Genomic DNA, 15,177 nt, shown 5'->3' with positions numbered 1-15,177 from the left:
ATGGAGGTGGGCACGATTTCCCTCTTAGCAGCATTTCTCCCTGTGACTGTGAGCCTTTGGTGCCTTTCTATTTGTTAAATAGCTTGTTTCTGCTTCACCTACTGTATGACATACATGTTGCTATATAATCATACCATAAACCTACATGTCTGCCAAAACCACTAACACAATCCTTCAATGTGTTGGGGAGCCAGAGCAGAAGTCCTGAGTAGGCATTAGGATATGGCATTACATCTTGAAAGAGCTAGGATAATTTTACCCCTCCACTTGGCCTCTACTTCACCAAAGCATATTTGTATTACTGTTTTTGGATATCAGAACGTCAACCCTTTTTTAATGCATTAAAAAATAACTTTATATCCAATTTTGATCAAATGCACGTTAGGATTTCTCAGCCGATTCTCTATATCTTCTGTTCATCTCTATTTTCTAGGGTGGCAAAATGACCATCCGCTGGACTGCACCGGAAGCCGTCCAATACCAGAAGTTTGCAAGCTCGAGCGATGTGTGGAGCTATGGCATTGTGATGTGGGAAGTAATCTCCTATGGCGAGAGGCCATACTGGGACATGACAAATCAGGAGGTACGTTATGAGAGGGGGACATAATGATTTTGGAAATAAGATTAGCATTTCAGCACACAGGAAAATGTAAAGTGGGATCAAGACTAATTAGCCAGTGCATATAAAAATTAAGAATAGATTTATTTACCCACATTATGAGCTAAAAACAAATGTTTTAATTAACCTAGTATTTATAGTATTTATTGCACTTATTGTTTTTATTGAGGGACCAAGGTCTTTCGCTCAAAAATAAGGGTGATGGAGAAAGAAGAGCTTGATGGAGCGGAGAAACAAGTACAGTGATCAAGGACGAGGCCAGACACAATACCATCAGTAGGCCAAGGGGACTGGATATGTACAGGTTCATATTTACAGAAGAGTTAGATGTGGGGTTGCCAGGGAGGGGGAGGTAAATGGCAAGTTGAGAGTTCACCATCTTGGCCCAGGAGGTGACCATAAGGGAAGTTCAGTGGTGGTGCAGTTTGCCATGAGCAGTAGGGCATCTGTGGTGAACCAGAAGAACGGGTCGGACAACTTTTTGTCTTGGTTTAAGAGTTTTATGTAAAGGAAAATAAAAACTCTTAAACCATGACATACGCCTATGAGTGACATTCCCAGCGAACAAAAAAAAGACTAAGGGTGCACATCAAGTGCAAACAAAAAGTATTCCAGCCAAACCTATATGTCTAAATGGCCCTGCCACTTCATAAAAAAGGTCTAACTAAAAAAAGGAGGCTTATAGACCAGCCTTGGTATGGGCTACTGCCTGACCCACTTGTAATTGAGTTATTCTCAATCTGATCGATCTTGCCCAGATGGCGTCCCCAAATTTAGACAAGTCAACGGTTTGTGATCTTTTTAAAGTTCCAAATCCCTCATGCAAGACTTGACAACAAGACTTCCCCATTCCCTGTTGGGACTTGCTCAACATCAGTCTGTTCGGAGGAAAAGTTTCCTGGTTCTTTGCGCACCATTAATTGAAGGACTCTATCGCCAATGTTTGAGAGTGTTAGATTTACTTCCCCGTTGTTTCATCACAAGACCTGTGTTGCAGTTTTCTTGATACTTTGGGCCTGATTTACATAAGCATTTTACAATGGTACAATCCCATAGGAAAACACTCGGTGAATCAGGCCCTTAGAGCGGTTTGTCTGTAGCTTTTCCCTCTTTCACTATTGACACTGTTTGTCCATCTTATTGCCCTGCCTGTTCAGGCTTTGGCCGCTTAGTTTGCCTGATTTGACACTGTTAGTATCCCTTCTCACAGGATTAGTGAAGCCAGGTACTTGGTACTTTCGAGTGGCTTTTCGTACTGGGGGATATTCCAGTTTTGAATCACATAGTTCAAATCACGCTTTCTCTCTCTTCCAGCAGGGTCCGGGTGCCCATTACATTCAGTTTGTGTGTCGTACCTGCATCGGTTTCACCTCTTTGGGAAACCTGCACTTGGTGGGTACCTCATTGGCCACAAGTTCAGAGTCTCTCCCTCTGACAGTGCTTCTCGCATTGGGAGAGGCACTCACTGGTAGGAGTCTGGGATCTCGGGTTCCTCTCTCCTCTCGGACCTCAAAGTTCGTTGACGGGTGCCATGCCCACCAACGTTTGTTAGTGGTCACGCCACCCATGAAGACAGTTGTCTCTCCGTCCTTTTCTTCCTTTTGCATGGAGCCACTTGCTCCGCCAAGGTATAGACCTTCCAGCAGCAGACTTCTCACCGGACACGTTACTGCTGGCTCTGCGGCTCAAGGTGGCACTGCCACTACAGGACATAGGTGCTGCAAGGGATTGCCTCTGCGTAGCACTGCCTCTCCTCCCAACGTGGGGCTTCCACCTAGTGTGGGACTTCCTCCCAACCTAGGGCTTCTCCTCCCATTCACAGTACGTTCTTCTTGTATATACTTTAGAGTCAATGAAGTACTGTCTGTCTTATTTGATCATGGCTTTCAGTTTCGGTTCACCATTACCAGAAGCCAATAGAGTCCAGGCAGGATGCTATATTTGTAACTGGGAAAGCAGGAGTTGTTTGCAGAACGTATTGTTTGGACAGGGAAACAAGAAGGGAGCCGCTCCAATTGAGGTCCCACCTGCCCACAGCCCCTAGGGAGGCTCTTGCATCGCGGGCCCACTTCCCTAACCTCAAAGGGGGTGGCTCCCCTATTGGGAGAAGCAACAAATTGTCCTGATTCCTCACACATCCCAGTGGTGCAGAGGAAGGAGGGGGCAGGAGCAAAAGTGAGAGGATGAGCATAGGTATCGGGAAAAAGAAAGATTGAGGAGGATGCGTGAACAGAGACTTCATGAACGAGAGAAGCAGGAGATAGTGTCTGCCAGGTAAGAGGGTGCAAGCCATGCACGGATTTCAGGACAGGCAGTGATGTTGTAAAAAGGGGTAGGAGTTGCAGGCGATTAGACATCCTGGGCTAGTAAAGAAGATTTAGATCACAACAATTAATTGTTTGTGAAGCCCTCTCATAGAGTTTACCTTTCAATTGACAATCACAGTGAGGATCGCAGTTTCACCTACAATGGTTATAACTATCGAAATTATATCTGGCCTATGTGATGGATCTAGTGAGTTCATCCCTAGAAACCCAGTATAGGCCTCCACTCATGTGGCCAGGGAAAAGAAGCTGCTACCTGGTCCTGACCCTGGGGCTGGTACCATATGGGAGGATCACGTGGGATGTGACTCATGCCAGGGGACATTGGAGACCTATTTATCCCATGATTCCCCTATAATTCCTGAACTATTGATTGCTTACTGTAAAATAGAACAAACTATTGTCACCATTATGGACTTCAGTTCCCATAATGCTAGAAATACTGGGAAGAGCAAGAAGGGCTCAGAGGTATTGAGGACTCTGAATGCAAAGGTGCGGTCTAGATGCTGCCGACCAGAGCACCTGATCGGGATATTTATATCCTAAAATGAGGAAAAGCTGTGGAATGCAGGTGAAGCAGACGAAGAAGGCCATGGAGTTACTGAAGGCCATGAGGGTGACTTAGCTGCGGAAGCCAAATCTATCTGAGGTGCAGGAGTAGCCACAGAGAGAAGTACACCAGCAGAAGTCACCACGAAGGATGAAAACAATCTAAATTTCAGAGTACACGCAGAAGGAAGCGGCATACTAAGAAGAAGCCCAGCTGAAAGGGAGACATGCTCCCAGAGCAACATACAGCAGGTTGTTGAAGCTGCAGAAGATCAACCGAGCTGTCAGTGCTCCAGAAGACTGACGCACAGTTTACCGGAGAGAGAGCATTCTAAATACTGGAGGTCCCCTGCAAAGCCTGACAGCAAGAAGGAGCCGCTGCAGAGAACCGGTGAGTTGGCTGAATCCAAATGCTGATCCCTGGATGCTCCATACAAGAACATTGTTACAATATAACAATTTTGAATATCGAACAATTAATGAATCAAAGCAGAAACCATTTTCTGAATATGGAATAAGCAAAGAAACCGAACAAAAGTTTCAGAGACAAAAGTCTCCTTAAAAGAAACTAACAGTGGGGAAAGTTTATGACCAGCGTTATTCACAGACAAGAGACTGTCAAAATACTTTAATAGAACTACCAGGGAGAAAAGCCTCTAACCAATATAACCAACAGCCAAGAGGCTACGAGAAAAACATATTAAGACTACCAGTTAGAGAAGCTCATAAGCAGCATTACCACCAGCCAAAAAGTTGTGAGAAAACCTTAATAAAGCAACCAAGGTATAAATCCCCTTATAAGAGATATACTTTTGAGAAAGCCTATATCTCACAAGAGACTCTAAGAAAAAGCAGCCATTGTTCAACCCTCTTTCCAAGATAGATTGGTGTGGAGAACCTTGGAAATAATATTGCCATCAAGGTTTTGTTTGAAAGTAGTTGTAGGAGTTTTCCTTCATGGAAGGCAAGTATACCAGGAAAGGGTTTATAGTGGTTAGTCTTGGCAGGCGAGTGGACCAGGAAGAAGATGGTTTGATTAAATACCTTTGTGACGAAAAAGTGTGTTGAAGGAACCTCTGTTGAAGAAAATCCATTTACTTTATCATTTGTTTGACAAGCAGTGGCATCACTAAGACAAGCTGATTTGTTATCCTGACAAAAGTGTTTTACATCAAGAAGATGTACTAAGAATAGCTTAATTATATTGGTTTGAACTTTTGTTCATGAAAGAAAGACAATTATCTTTTCAAGAGAGATACTGTGGAAAACATCAAGTTGTTTTGAATTATCAGCCAAATGCAATGGACGAGACATTTGGTGTATCCCAGAGAAAGACAGAGTGGTTGAAAAAGACTTTTCTGATACCTTGAACAAAACTATGCTGAATCAGAACTCTAATCAAAATATTCCTGAATTGATACAGGGGATGGGAGTCCAACCCTGGTTTCAAGGAGTGCTTTCAAGAACTTTGAAGTTTGAATTAAGAAATGGTTTTGTTACACTAAACATTAGCCATACTATTTGTAGAATGTTGCCGCATGTATTAGCGTGAGGGTTAGAGCTGTTTAAGACAATAGGTCATTTTTCTTTAGCCTTAGTTTTCTAGGCAGGGACCTCTCTGTTAGGATAGGGAAAGATAGGTGTTTTTCAAACCCTTTTTATTTGAACAAATGGCAAATCTTGAGAAAACTTTACCTTTGTGTCTGTCTCACATTTCTGACCCCTCACACCTAGCAGTGAGTCCTTATCATTTTCTTTTCCAGTTAGTCTTTATTGAGGTCTTTAACCTTAACATTGAAGACATCACAGCATCTAGCAATCTGTAAATAAAGCATTCATTTGAAGATCTTTACACTGTTTGCTGCAAACAACTTTAGAAAATGGGGCATCTAGGTGGCCCCCAGAATCTTAGTATGCATTATTTGCTGATCATTGAGTACCGCAACATTTGTACATATTGCATGTTCTTATTTGGGATAATCTGCCACATCATCTACATATCTCAACACTATTTGAGCCCCAGTGTACCTGCGTTAGTCGTCGTACATAGCTTCTTGCGACATTGCTTACAAATGCACCACTTGGCGGCTCCTTACCATTCCACAGGGCTGGGAGCATCCTCACCCTCGTGCACTGCCCATGACCACAGGCACCCTGAGAGTAGGAGGAGAGTCTGACTTGGGTATCGTTTCAAGAGCAAATGCATTCAGACACATGTCACTCTCTGTAATAAAGATGGGCATGCCACTGAAGGCCTACCAAATGCATCACTGATTGGGTGTCAGCACAACGGGCAGGGTGGATGAATCCACACCCCCTCCTCAACCCACGGAAGCCAAATGGAGAATGACCCTCCGACCTTGGTTGGCACGGGTTTCTGGTTTTAGAAGGAACAGGGCACAACAAGGCAGCCAATGGGGTGAGGACTGGAGTCCCCAGGGCTGCGTGTGCAGCAGCGTGAACTCTGGATCAGGATGCTGAGAATAACACCACCCCTGCAGTGTTTTAGCTTTAGGAAGTGCGGGTAAGTGTCACTGCTACCGCAGAATCGTGCTGAGGCAAGCCGCTGAAGCGAGAGTGCAGGTAAGTGTCACCGTTGCTGTATTCTCATCCCGAGGAAAGCTGCCAAAGTGGAGCTGACAGGAAGGACACAGCAGCCGCAGTGGCAAGGTGGAGGCATGTTGGCGGTAAGCAGCTGAGGCGAGTGAGGATCGGTTCGGGAGAGATCTCACCAACACAGCACCATCCTGCCTGTGCCATGTACTTCAATAATCAGCAATCAGCATGGGCCAGGATGGGGTCTTAAGTAGAGCCTCCGGTCAGCCCTCTCCAGCTTCCGGGGGCTCTAGGTACTGTAGTCTGGGGCCCCAGAGTTCCGCAACACCAGGGCTTGTTGGAGCTTTTCATGATAGCACAAGCCACATCAAAAGGCTCCATTCCCCCTGGATGTATTCCTGAGAATACCCCCTTCTTAAGGGCCCTCCTAGGTCCAGGTTTACTGGAATATCTTTGGTGAAATGCCCTTATCAAGCAAGGCACGTGCACAACAGTGTAGGTTCCCAAGACCTTACCCTTTCCATTCCACAAAGTACCACAGCTGTCGTTGACTGCAACGTGAGCCCACAATTTGTTGTACCTTGAATTCCTCTAGTCCTTCTTCCGGTTTATCTGGTGGCTTTCTGGTCAATGCAGTAAGTGCTGCGGGTTTGAGGAGTGAGACATGGAACACCAGGTAGATGCACAGGTGGGAAGGCAAAGTCAAACGAATCACAGAAGATAAGGAGACACCTTTTTTGATAACATACAGACCAATGACCCTTGGTTTTAATTTTTTGAACCCACCCTCTTTAGGTTCCTTGTGGACAACCACACTATGTTCCTAACCTCATAATCAGGAGCCTTACATATTTTCCCTCTGCTTGACGATTGTACATAGCCTTTGCTTTCTCAAGGTTCTATCATGCTCTGTATATCAAGAATCACCTTTTTATGATCTGACATTGCTAGTACATTAGCAGTGTCGGGCAAGTCTTCCAGGATGAATTTGTTATCAGCTCCATACAGCCACATATGTGGGGACATTCCAAAGGATGTATGTTCTGAGTTGTACATGAATTCTGCCAGCCATAGGGCTTGTAACCAGGAATCAGTAACCTTGGCCAGTAAGCATTTCAGGCACTGTTCCATGGTTTGATTCACCTGTTCTGTCAGCACATCTGTTTGAGGATGGTAACTGGTAGGTGAACTGGAAACCATGATCTAATGCAATACTTATGGGAAGACCATGCAACCGTACAATATGATGAAGAATAGATCTGCCATTTTCTCTGCACTGGGAATTCCTTGGCAAGGCATGAAATGTGCTTGGTTGGTGTGGTAATCCACCAATACCATTTTAGTATCGAACCACTTTTCCATTGGCAGTTCAGTCACAAAATCCATTGATATATTTGACCACGGTGTTGGAGGTTTTAGAAGTGGTTGTAGAAGGCCTGTAGCTTTCCTATGATCTGCCTTGTTTCTCGTACAAACATCACATTCCTGAATATACTCATGTACATGTTGATCCATTTGAGACCACCATAATTATCTACCCAACATTTGCTTGGTCTTTCGCTCCCCCGAATGGCCAGCTAAGTGAACGTCATGACACACCCATAGGGCTATTTTCTCTATTTCCCAAGTAAGTAAGAACAGTTGGTTGGCATCACAGGGGAGCCCCACGTGTATCGTCTGTTTACTGTCCAGTGACACCCAATCCTGCAGTGTTCTAGGATGCTTGTAGTGATCACCCCAAAGATTTTCTCTACTTTTTTAAGGGCTTGGTAGTCCTCAATGTGCCAGATCAGTGGTGGGCACCTGAGAGTCCACATCAGTGGTGTGCTCCTGAGAGACCGGATCAGTGGTGGCCTTGTGGGAATACATATGAGTGGTGGGTTCCCGAGAGACCAACTCAGTGATGGGCTCCTGAGAGACCAGGTCATAGGTGGGCTCATGAAATATCAAGGGCAGTGGTGGGCTCCTGGAATACCAGATTAGTGGTAGGCTCCTGAGAGACCAGGTTAGTGGTGGTCTCCTGCTCAGGAGCAGATGAATATGTCATCAATAGCTTTTACCCTTCACCCATCTCAACACTGCGCAGGTGAGAAATGTTACTCATTAAGACAACTGTACCCCCTTATCCCAGACAAACACAGTAGGAAATGTACACAGTCGAAACAGAAGAATCACGAGTAATCAAACTAACATTATGAAAAAACATGTGCATGCCTCTACTAGACATGAAGCACATCTGCACACGCCATAAAAAAGCATTAGGTAAATATGCACTTGTACATGAAGAATATTAACTGAATCCATTCATATATGAAGAACATAACATAAGCAATATATGCTCAATGCAACACTAATGGCATGCGAGTATAGCTCACTAACATAGAAATGTGATAGTAACGGGCAGCCACCTTTTCCAAAATGGAAGCCGCAGTAATCCTTTTAAATACATAAAAGCCCCAGGACTCATAGAGAAACACAGAATGCTGAAATAACAGATCTGTGCAGAGTTTAGACATTAACTCGAGGCCTAATTGATATTTGATATTTATATTTTATTTCTATCGCACTCATACACAAGTGTTTCAGAGCACGACAAGGCAAGGGGGGGAACAGGGGAGAACAAAACAACAATCTTACTAGGCCCAGTGACATTGAGAATGCGCAAGTGCATTGGAGAAGGGGAGGGGAAAAGTGCAAGGAAGGGGGAGAAGTGGAAAGTGCAGAGCATAATGAAGTGCAGAGCATAATGAGAACAGAATAAATAATATGAATAAATAATTAATAAAAGCAACAAAAGTGGTAGCGCAGCCAGCAAGTGGCAAGTGCTGAGTTTAAGGCAGCAGACAGGGTAGGACAGATAAGTGCATGAAGAAAATGGGGCGGCTGTATGGGTACAGATACAGACCCCAGTACAAGGGGTGGCCCAGAGGCAGTGTGGGAGGGTGGCAAGGTGAGCTGGAACCTTGGCCCGGAGGACAGAGGGTGGCTAGGTGTACGGTGCCAAGAGAGACCAGATCAGCAGGGAAGAGAGGGGCGAAGGCAGAAGCAAACAGGAAGGTCTTGATGTGTTTCCGGAACTGGAGATGGTTCTCCTCAAGTTTTAGAGTGGCAGGGAGGCTGTTCCAGGGGGAGGCCCCAGCCGAATATAGAGATCTACCCCCAGCTCATTTCTTTGAAAAACGACTAACCCTGAGGGAGTTATGGGTAGAGGAGCGAAGAGTTCGAGAGGGGAGGTATTTGCAGAGGGATAGCTGAAGGTATGTTGGACTCAGGCCCCAGAAAGCCTTGTGAACAATGCAGAGGGTTTTTAATTTAATACTTGCATCCACTGGGAGCCAATGGAGAGATTTCAGAGCTGGAGCGATACTATCCCAGGGCTTGAGGCCAAGCCTTGCAGTCCTGTTCTGGATAAGTTGTAGAGGGTGGAGAGTGGAGGCAGGTGGATTTAGAAAGAGGCTGTTACAATAGTCCAACCTAGAGAGTACCAGAGCTTGGAAGACCATACGCTTCTGGGGGAAGGAGAGGAAAGGCTGAGTACCTTGGAGAGGTGCAGTAGGAAGTTTGACTTTTTAGACACATCAGAGATGTGGGCGGAGAAGGAAAGTTTGGAATCAAGGATGACCCCGAGGTTCTTAGCCTTGCAGGTGGGGGAAGGAGGAGGGCAAAGGGAGGCTGGCCAAAGAGTGAGGGGAAAGGATGGAGAAGGTGTGCCGATGAGGAGGATATCCGTCTTGCTGGCATTCAGACAAAGACCATTGGCAGAACACTAATCTTGAATGGCAGTAAGGCTATCAGAGATGATAGAGGGAGAGGAGGTGGCCGAGGGCAGCCTGAAAATTAGTTGACAGTCGTCAGCGTAGCACTGGATATTTGAGCAGAAAATGGCAATGCAGTGGGTGAGAGTTTCCAGGTATTGGTTGAAAAGCCAGGGTGAGCCAGGGCCAGGCCTAAGCCAAGGTTACTAAGAAATTAGGGAGGGGTTTGCTCAGAAAGCCAGGTGCACAAATGCAATACAAAATAGGAATTAAATAGTAGATAATACAGTCCCAGCAGTGGCTCACAGAGCTTTTTAGTTTGGGCTATTGGGTGTCGATTGCAACACCTATAAAGCCCAAACTATTGCATTCAAATACTGATTCATATATACATAGGGTGAAGAACTTTGGAGAAGGGCTTTTGAAGAGAGGCAAATAGAAACTACATTGTGGAGGGAGGATAGCTCAGGGGCAATGTGCTCACCTTGGAAGCAAGAAGACACAGAGCAACACAGGAACAATCCCCGCGTCCGTGCTTAGAAACCTCTGGGTTTTTAAGTGCGTTATAAATAACCAATTATAAAATTATACACCGTTGTTTGGTTATAAGCCCCACCCATTCCTTACCCATTACCTTGCTAATCCCTATGGCTAATCCCACCCCTTCCTGCTGTTCCCCTCCCACAAGTTCTCTTCATGGGAACTCTTTGAGGTCTGAGCTCTTCTATGCTGGCAGCCAAATTGGAGATGCACTTAATTGTTATCTCATGAGGAAAGTCCTTGATTCACCAAAACCAAGTCATTTGTTTTAAAATGTAGGGCGTAAAAATAATGATGGCTATTTTCCATTATGTGTTATGAAAACATGAGCTCTTTTTGTACACATTTTACTTATCCAAAGAGAATATGTATTTGTTAAAACATGTTTCCAAATTGTGATATGTTAACATCTCCAATGATTTATGGGTTCATTATAAGCATTTCGGTTTCTTTAGTAACTGACCCACTGCAATGAGTCACAAACATTCATTTTCAAGATGACAGCTGCATTCACTGTCCAATAGCATGAAAACATTGTGCTGCGCTCTGGTTGGTTGCTCAGGGAATGGATGGTGGGTGTGTCGCAGGTCACTGTTGTGGGTCTGCGGGCCTGGCAGGCTTCCTCCTATGCTCACACCCACTTCCCACAGATAAGGTGAATATGTCTTTCTGTGAAGCTCCTTGACCTTCTCTATGCCTACCATGAGAGCAACTGTGCCTGCAAATCACAGCTCTCTATCGGAAAAGCAGCTGCCCAGCCATTTTGAAGCGTTTCATTGTAAATAGGCTCCTGTGTTCCAAAGAGATGTCAAAATTAAGGTCTGTCACGAACAGCGGTGCTAGTGAAATGAAAGCCTAGAATATGCAATGAAAGCCTAACGGATGCAGCGATGTGGCAATAACAGCACTCTTTGCATCTGCCAAAAGTAAACATGCCAGGGATAAGAGATGCATACCTAATAAGCTCTGTCTTTCATGGTATCTAAAGCTCTTTCTGCTCGGGGCACAGCACCTTTGGGGGTGCCATTAGCGCCCATTGCTGTTACACTTGAGAAAAGCCTGATTTTCAAACAATGTGAACGTTAACAACAAAGAAAGGGTGACCATGTGCTTGGGGGGATGAGCAGACACCAACATTGTGACTGCACTACATCTCTAAATGACAGTCACCCCGAGGCTCCATTCCAGCCACTTTCGACAATTGAACAGTGGAAGTCATTTGACCAAAGACGATGTAAGCGGAATAAAAACAAGCATCAGCAAAGCCGAGAGGCCAGGCACGCATTCATGTTCATGCGCGTGTGTGAGCGCGTGTGTGCGCGCTTGTGTGTGAGAGTGGATGTGTGCTTGTTGGCAGAGTTTGGATTAATGGATGTGTAGTTTGCATGTGTGTTTGTGTGGCAACATTTGTATTTTTTAGCTAATATCATTTTTCTCATGTTATTTAATTTTTCCTCTAAAAATAGGACTCGCTCCAATAAAAGCGACATGTTTTTAAATGCATATCTCTCAAAACTTGAGGGTCAAGCAATAGGCCGACTTTATTTTCACTACAAGCTATGACACCAGTTTTAAAGAGTGATTAAAATGTGCTTGAAGTGTAAGTCAAGTGAAGTTTACTGGCTGGTTTTGGCTTCGAAGGAGGGTGATCATGAGTCATGTAATGGTGACAATCCCCTGATATGGGGAGCTGAAAGGACGGAAAACTATTGGGCAGCTGCAGTGGCATTGCTCATTTAGTTGCTTTGGAACAGATAGAAAGACAAAAACAACCCTTAAAAGAATAAGAATATTAAAAGAGGATTATAGAAAGGATGTTGGTGTGTGATGGCAAAGAAAAAAATCATTATTCTTAAAGCACATTTTCTCATAGTGCATTGTTTTAAAAAATGTGGTCGAACTATTGAGAACAGTGGGCTTATTGATCCATATTATAATTAGTACATTAAATAAGCTAGCAAAACAGTAAGGTGAGCCACCAGACTGACTAAGACATTATTAGTTTGAGCTATTAGGTGGCTATTGCATTAGAGTACAGATAGGGAGGAATGGCATAATATAGAGGAATGGCATATGAGGATGGAAACACAATCTATAGGTATTGGTTTGTTATAAGCACACCCATTAACTACCCATGGCCATGCTAATCCCTATGGCCATTCCCACCCATTCCTGCCTCTCCCCACCCAAAATTCTCTTCATGGAAACTGTTTAGTCTCCCTTTAATCTAGTTTTACCATCAGACTTTGCACTGGAAGCCTAAACTGTTGGCATTGCCAATGCTTGTTATAACTAGACTAGGCACAAAGCAAGGGAAGATATAGGGAGGGACAGTAGAACCAATCAGAGTATAGTGAGACAATGGTCTAGTGTAAGTGGCCTTGAGTGCTGTGCACTGCCTCATGTAATTTTCAAGCAAAACACAATCCAGTTAAAATGTGTATCTCACATCAATTCTGCTGGTCAGCACATGGTGAGGTCACATGTGGGAGGTGAGATTTCAGTGGGTGATGCCATAAAATGGCCAGTGTGGGTTTTGATTCCCAGGAAATGTGTTTGCCCAGTAAGAGGAGGCTAATGCATTTCATCCATAAGAGCGTGACCAATCAGCTTGTAACTAATGTTTTTTTTTATTTATATTATCCTGTGGTTTATGGTCATAAAGGTTGCTCCAGTTGGAGGTGGTTATTCAAGCACCAGAACTGTTTTGAGATGCTTCTCCCAGCTGGGGTTGGGGGAGGGGTTCAATAAATATTGTATTTCCCGCACAGTGCCCGTTTTTTTTTATGAAATATTTTTGTATCCATTTTTTCAATATTCCTGTGAAGCAGACCTCTTTTCAATGGTGAGCCAGCTACCAGGAGAGCTCAGTCTTCATAAGACTGCTGCGACAGAGGCCTGGAACTCTCCCACTGCATAGCACTGGGGCCCTGGCGGGAGCCTTGTGCAATTAGATAAGTGCATAAAGGAAGCTACCTGGTTGTGCGGCTTGAGGGGGAATGCAGAGTTTTGACAAGGGAGAAATCAGCATCGTACATTATGATTAGTGTGCATTGTGTGGGAAGCGGAGTGAGTTTTTTGTGATGGAAATATAGCATTGGCCTGGCACAAAGGGAGCAGATTTACTTGGTATATATGGGGGAATTGTGATAAAGGATTAATCATGATGGATAACCATGACAAGGTTAAGGAAAGTTACATAATACACCTCGTATGAGGTATTAATGGTGATGAGATTTCCCAGGACAAGGTCATGAAAGATTATGTAACACACCTCATATGAGGTTTTTAATATTGATGAGAGAAGGTGACCTCACCAGGAGTGGGCAGACGGCTGTATTGTATTTGTAGTATATTTATTTGTGCAGTGATGGCTGGTGCCAGCTTACCACACATATATATGGGAAGCCAGCAGGAGTGTTATTTGTATTATTCTGGCACAATTTTTTGTGGTATAAAATAGGACATTAGAGGTGTTTTGTTTGTGTTGGCAGGAAATATTGTGTTTTTTTAATGTTTAAAGGGCCTGTTTTATGTTTTTGTATGTACACAGTTGAAGATTTTGCTGCACATTGAAAGGTTTCATTATGAAAAATGCAGTCCTGGTTGTGGTTGGCAGAGGCTGGCAAGCTACATTCCTGAGAGGAGGATGAAATGCAGTGAGAAATTGTCAGGCAGCCTTGTTCTGTTCGCAGAGACTGCACTCGAAAGGAGGGATTAGGGAATTGGTTCACGGCATGCTCGTAGACAGAAGCAGATCACAGAAGCTGCATTTTTGAGAAAGGGGACCAATAACTCCATGGGTACAAATATTAGTAGCTGAGTTCTACACATTTTTGGAGCAAGATGTATTTTGAGGTAGAATTATTTTTTGTTTTTAAAGGGACAGTGGGTATTTTTGCCCATTTTTAAAATAAGTGTAAAATAATGAGAGAACATTTAGTTTGTTTGAATTAGCAAAGGGTTAAATAAGATGATGATTCAGAAGAAAAAACAATGATTAACTATTTTATTATAAGCTGACCAAGTACTTATTTTGGAGACTTGTAAGCATCTGTGGAATGGCTTAATTTTCTTTTTAACATAAAAGAAATGAGGTATTAGGAAAATAATACAGCATTATAGATGAACAGCTCCTCCATGTGTGCTTGCTTGCATGTATTTGATGTGTAAAGCTCGCCCTGTTAGAGGACTCTCAAAAAGGAGGGGCGTTGGTTAGGAGTCAGTTATTGTATGTGTAGTCTAGATGAAGATTGGTATATGGGGCCAGTCCCTTTATGAGCTATTGTTTTAGAAAAGCTAGCAGGGATGGTGTAGTGTCAGTTTAATGTTTATGGATGACTTTGGAAAAAATGATCAGAAGTGGTTGTGATTTTTTGAGGTGTAGAAAGTGAAAGGTTGATTAGTAAGAGATCGTGATTTATGGAATTGTGAGGTGCATGTCATTTTTGGTTTGTTTGTAAGTATTTTGAAATTGCACACACGAGAAAGCTGGCATGTTTATAGACTGAGTGTCCAAATGACCACCATGTGTATTTGAGAAGCACACAGACACATGTTGACACATGGGGAGGAGTTTTCCTATGTGAGTGCCAATTTTGATTGGGTAATGTATGTATGTAAAGCACTTTGGATTAAAGTGCTATATAAATATGACATTATATATATATATATATATATATATATATATATATATATATATATATATATATATATATATATATATATATTGAGCAATGTTGAAATGTAATGTGAAGGCGATGCATTTTGTTTTGGGTGGCAGGTATTGGGTAAAGAGACAGGAGAAGTATGGAGAGAGTGGATTAAAGGCTGA

The 15,177-nt window shown here is 43.6% G+C and overlaps 1 protein-coding gene across 2 annotated transcripts in view; it reads left to right on the top strand.

Moving 5' to 3' along the window:
• Positions 1–15,177, top strand: part of LOC138580098 (ephrin type-B receptor 5-like) — a 761,617-nt gene that overhangs the window by 669,764 nt on the left and 76,676 nt on the right. For both annotated transcript variants that reach the window (XM_069650378.1, XM_069650379.1), the window contains one exon: positions 434–583. In XM_069650378.1, the coding sequence (XP_069506479.1) occupies positions 434–583 (150 nt within the window). The remainder of the gene's footprint in view (positions 1–433; positions 584–15,177) is intronic.

This window comes from Ambystoma mexicanum, chromosome 3p (assembly GCF_040938575.1).
Source record: "Ambystoma mexicanum isolate Mex_15411 chromosome 3p, UKY_AmexF1_1, whole genome shotgun sequence".
NCBI lineage: Eukaryota > Metazoa > Chordata > Amphibia > Caudata > Ambystomatidae > Ambystoma > Ambystoma mexicanum.
This window is presented reverse-complemented; position numbering and strand designations above follow the sequence as displayed.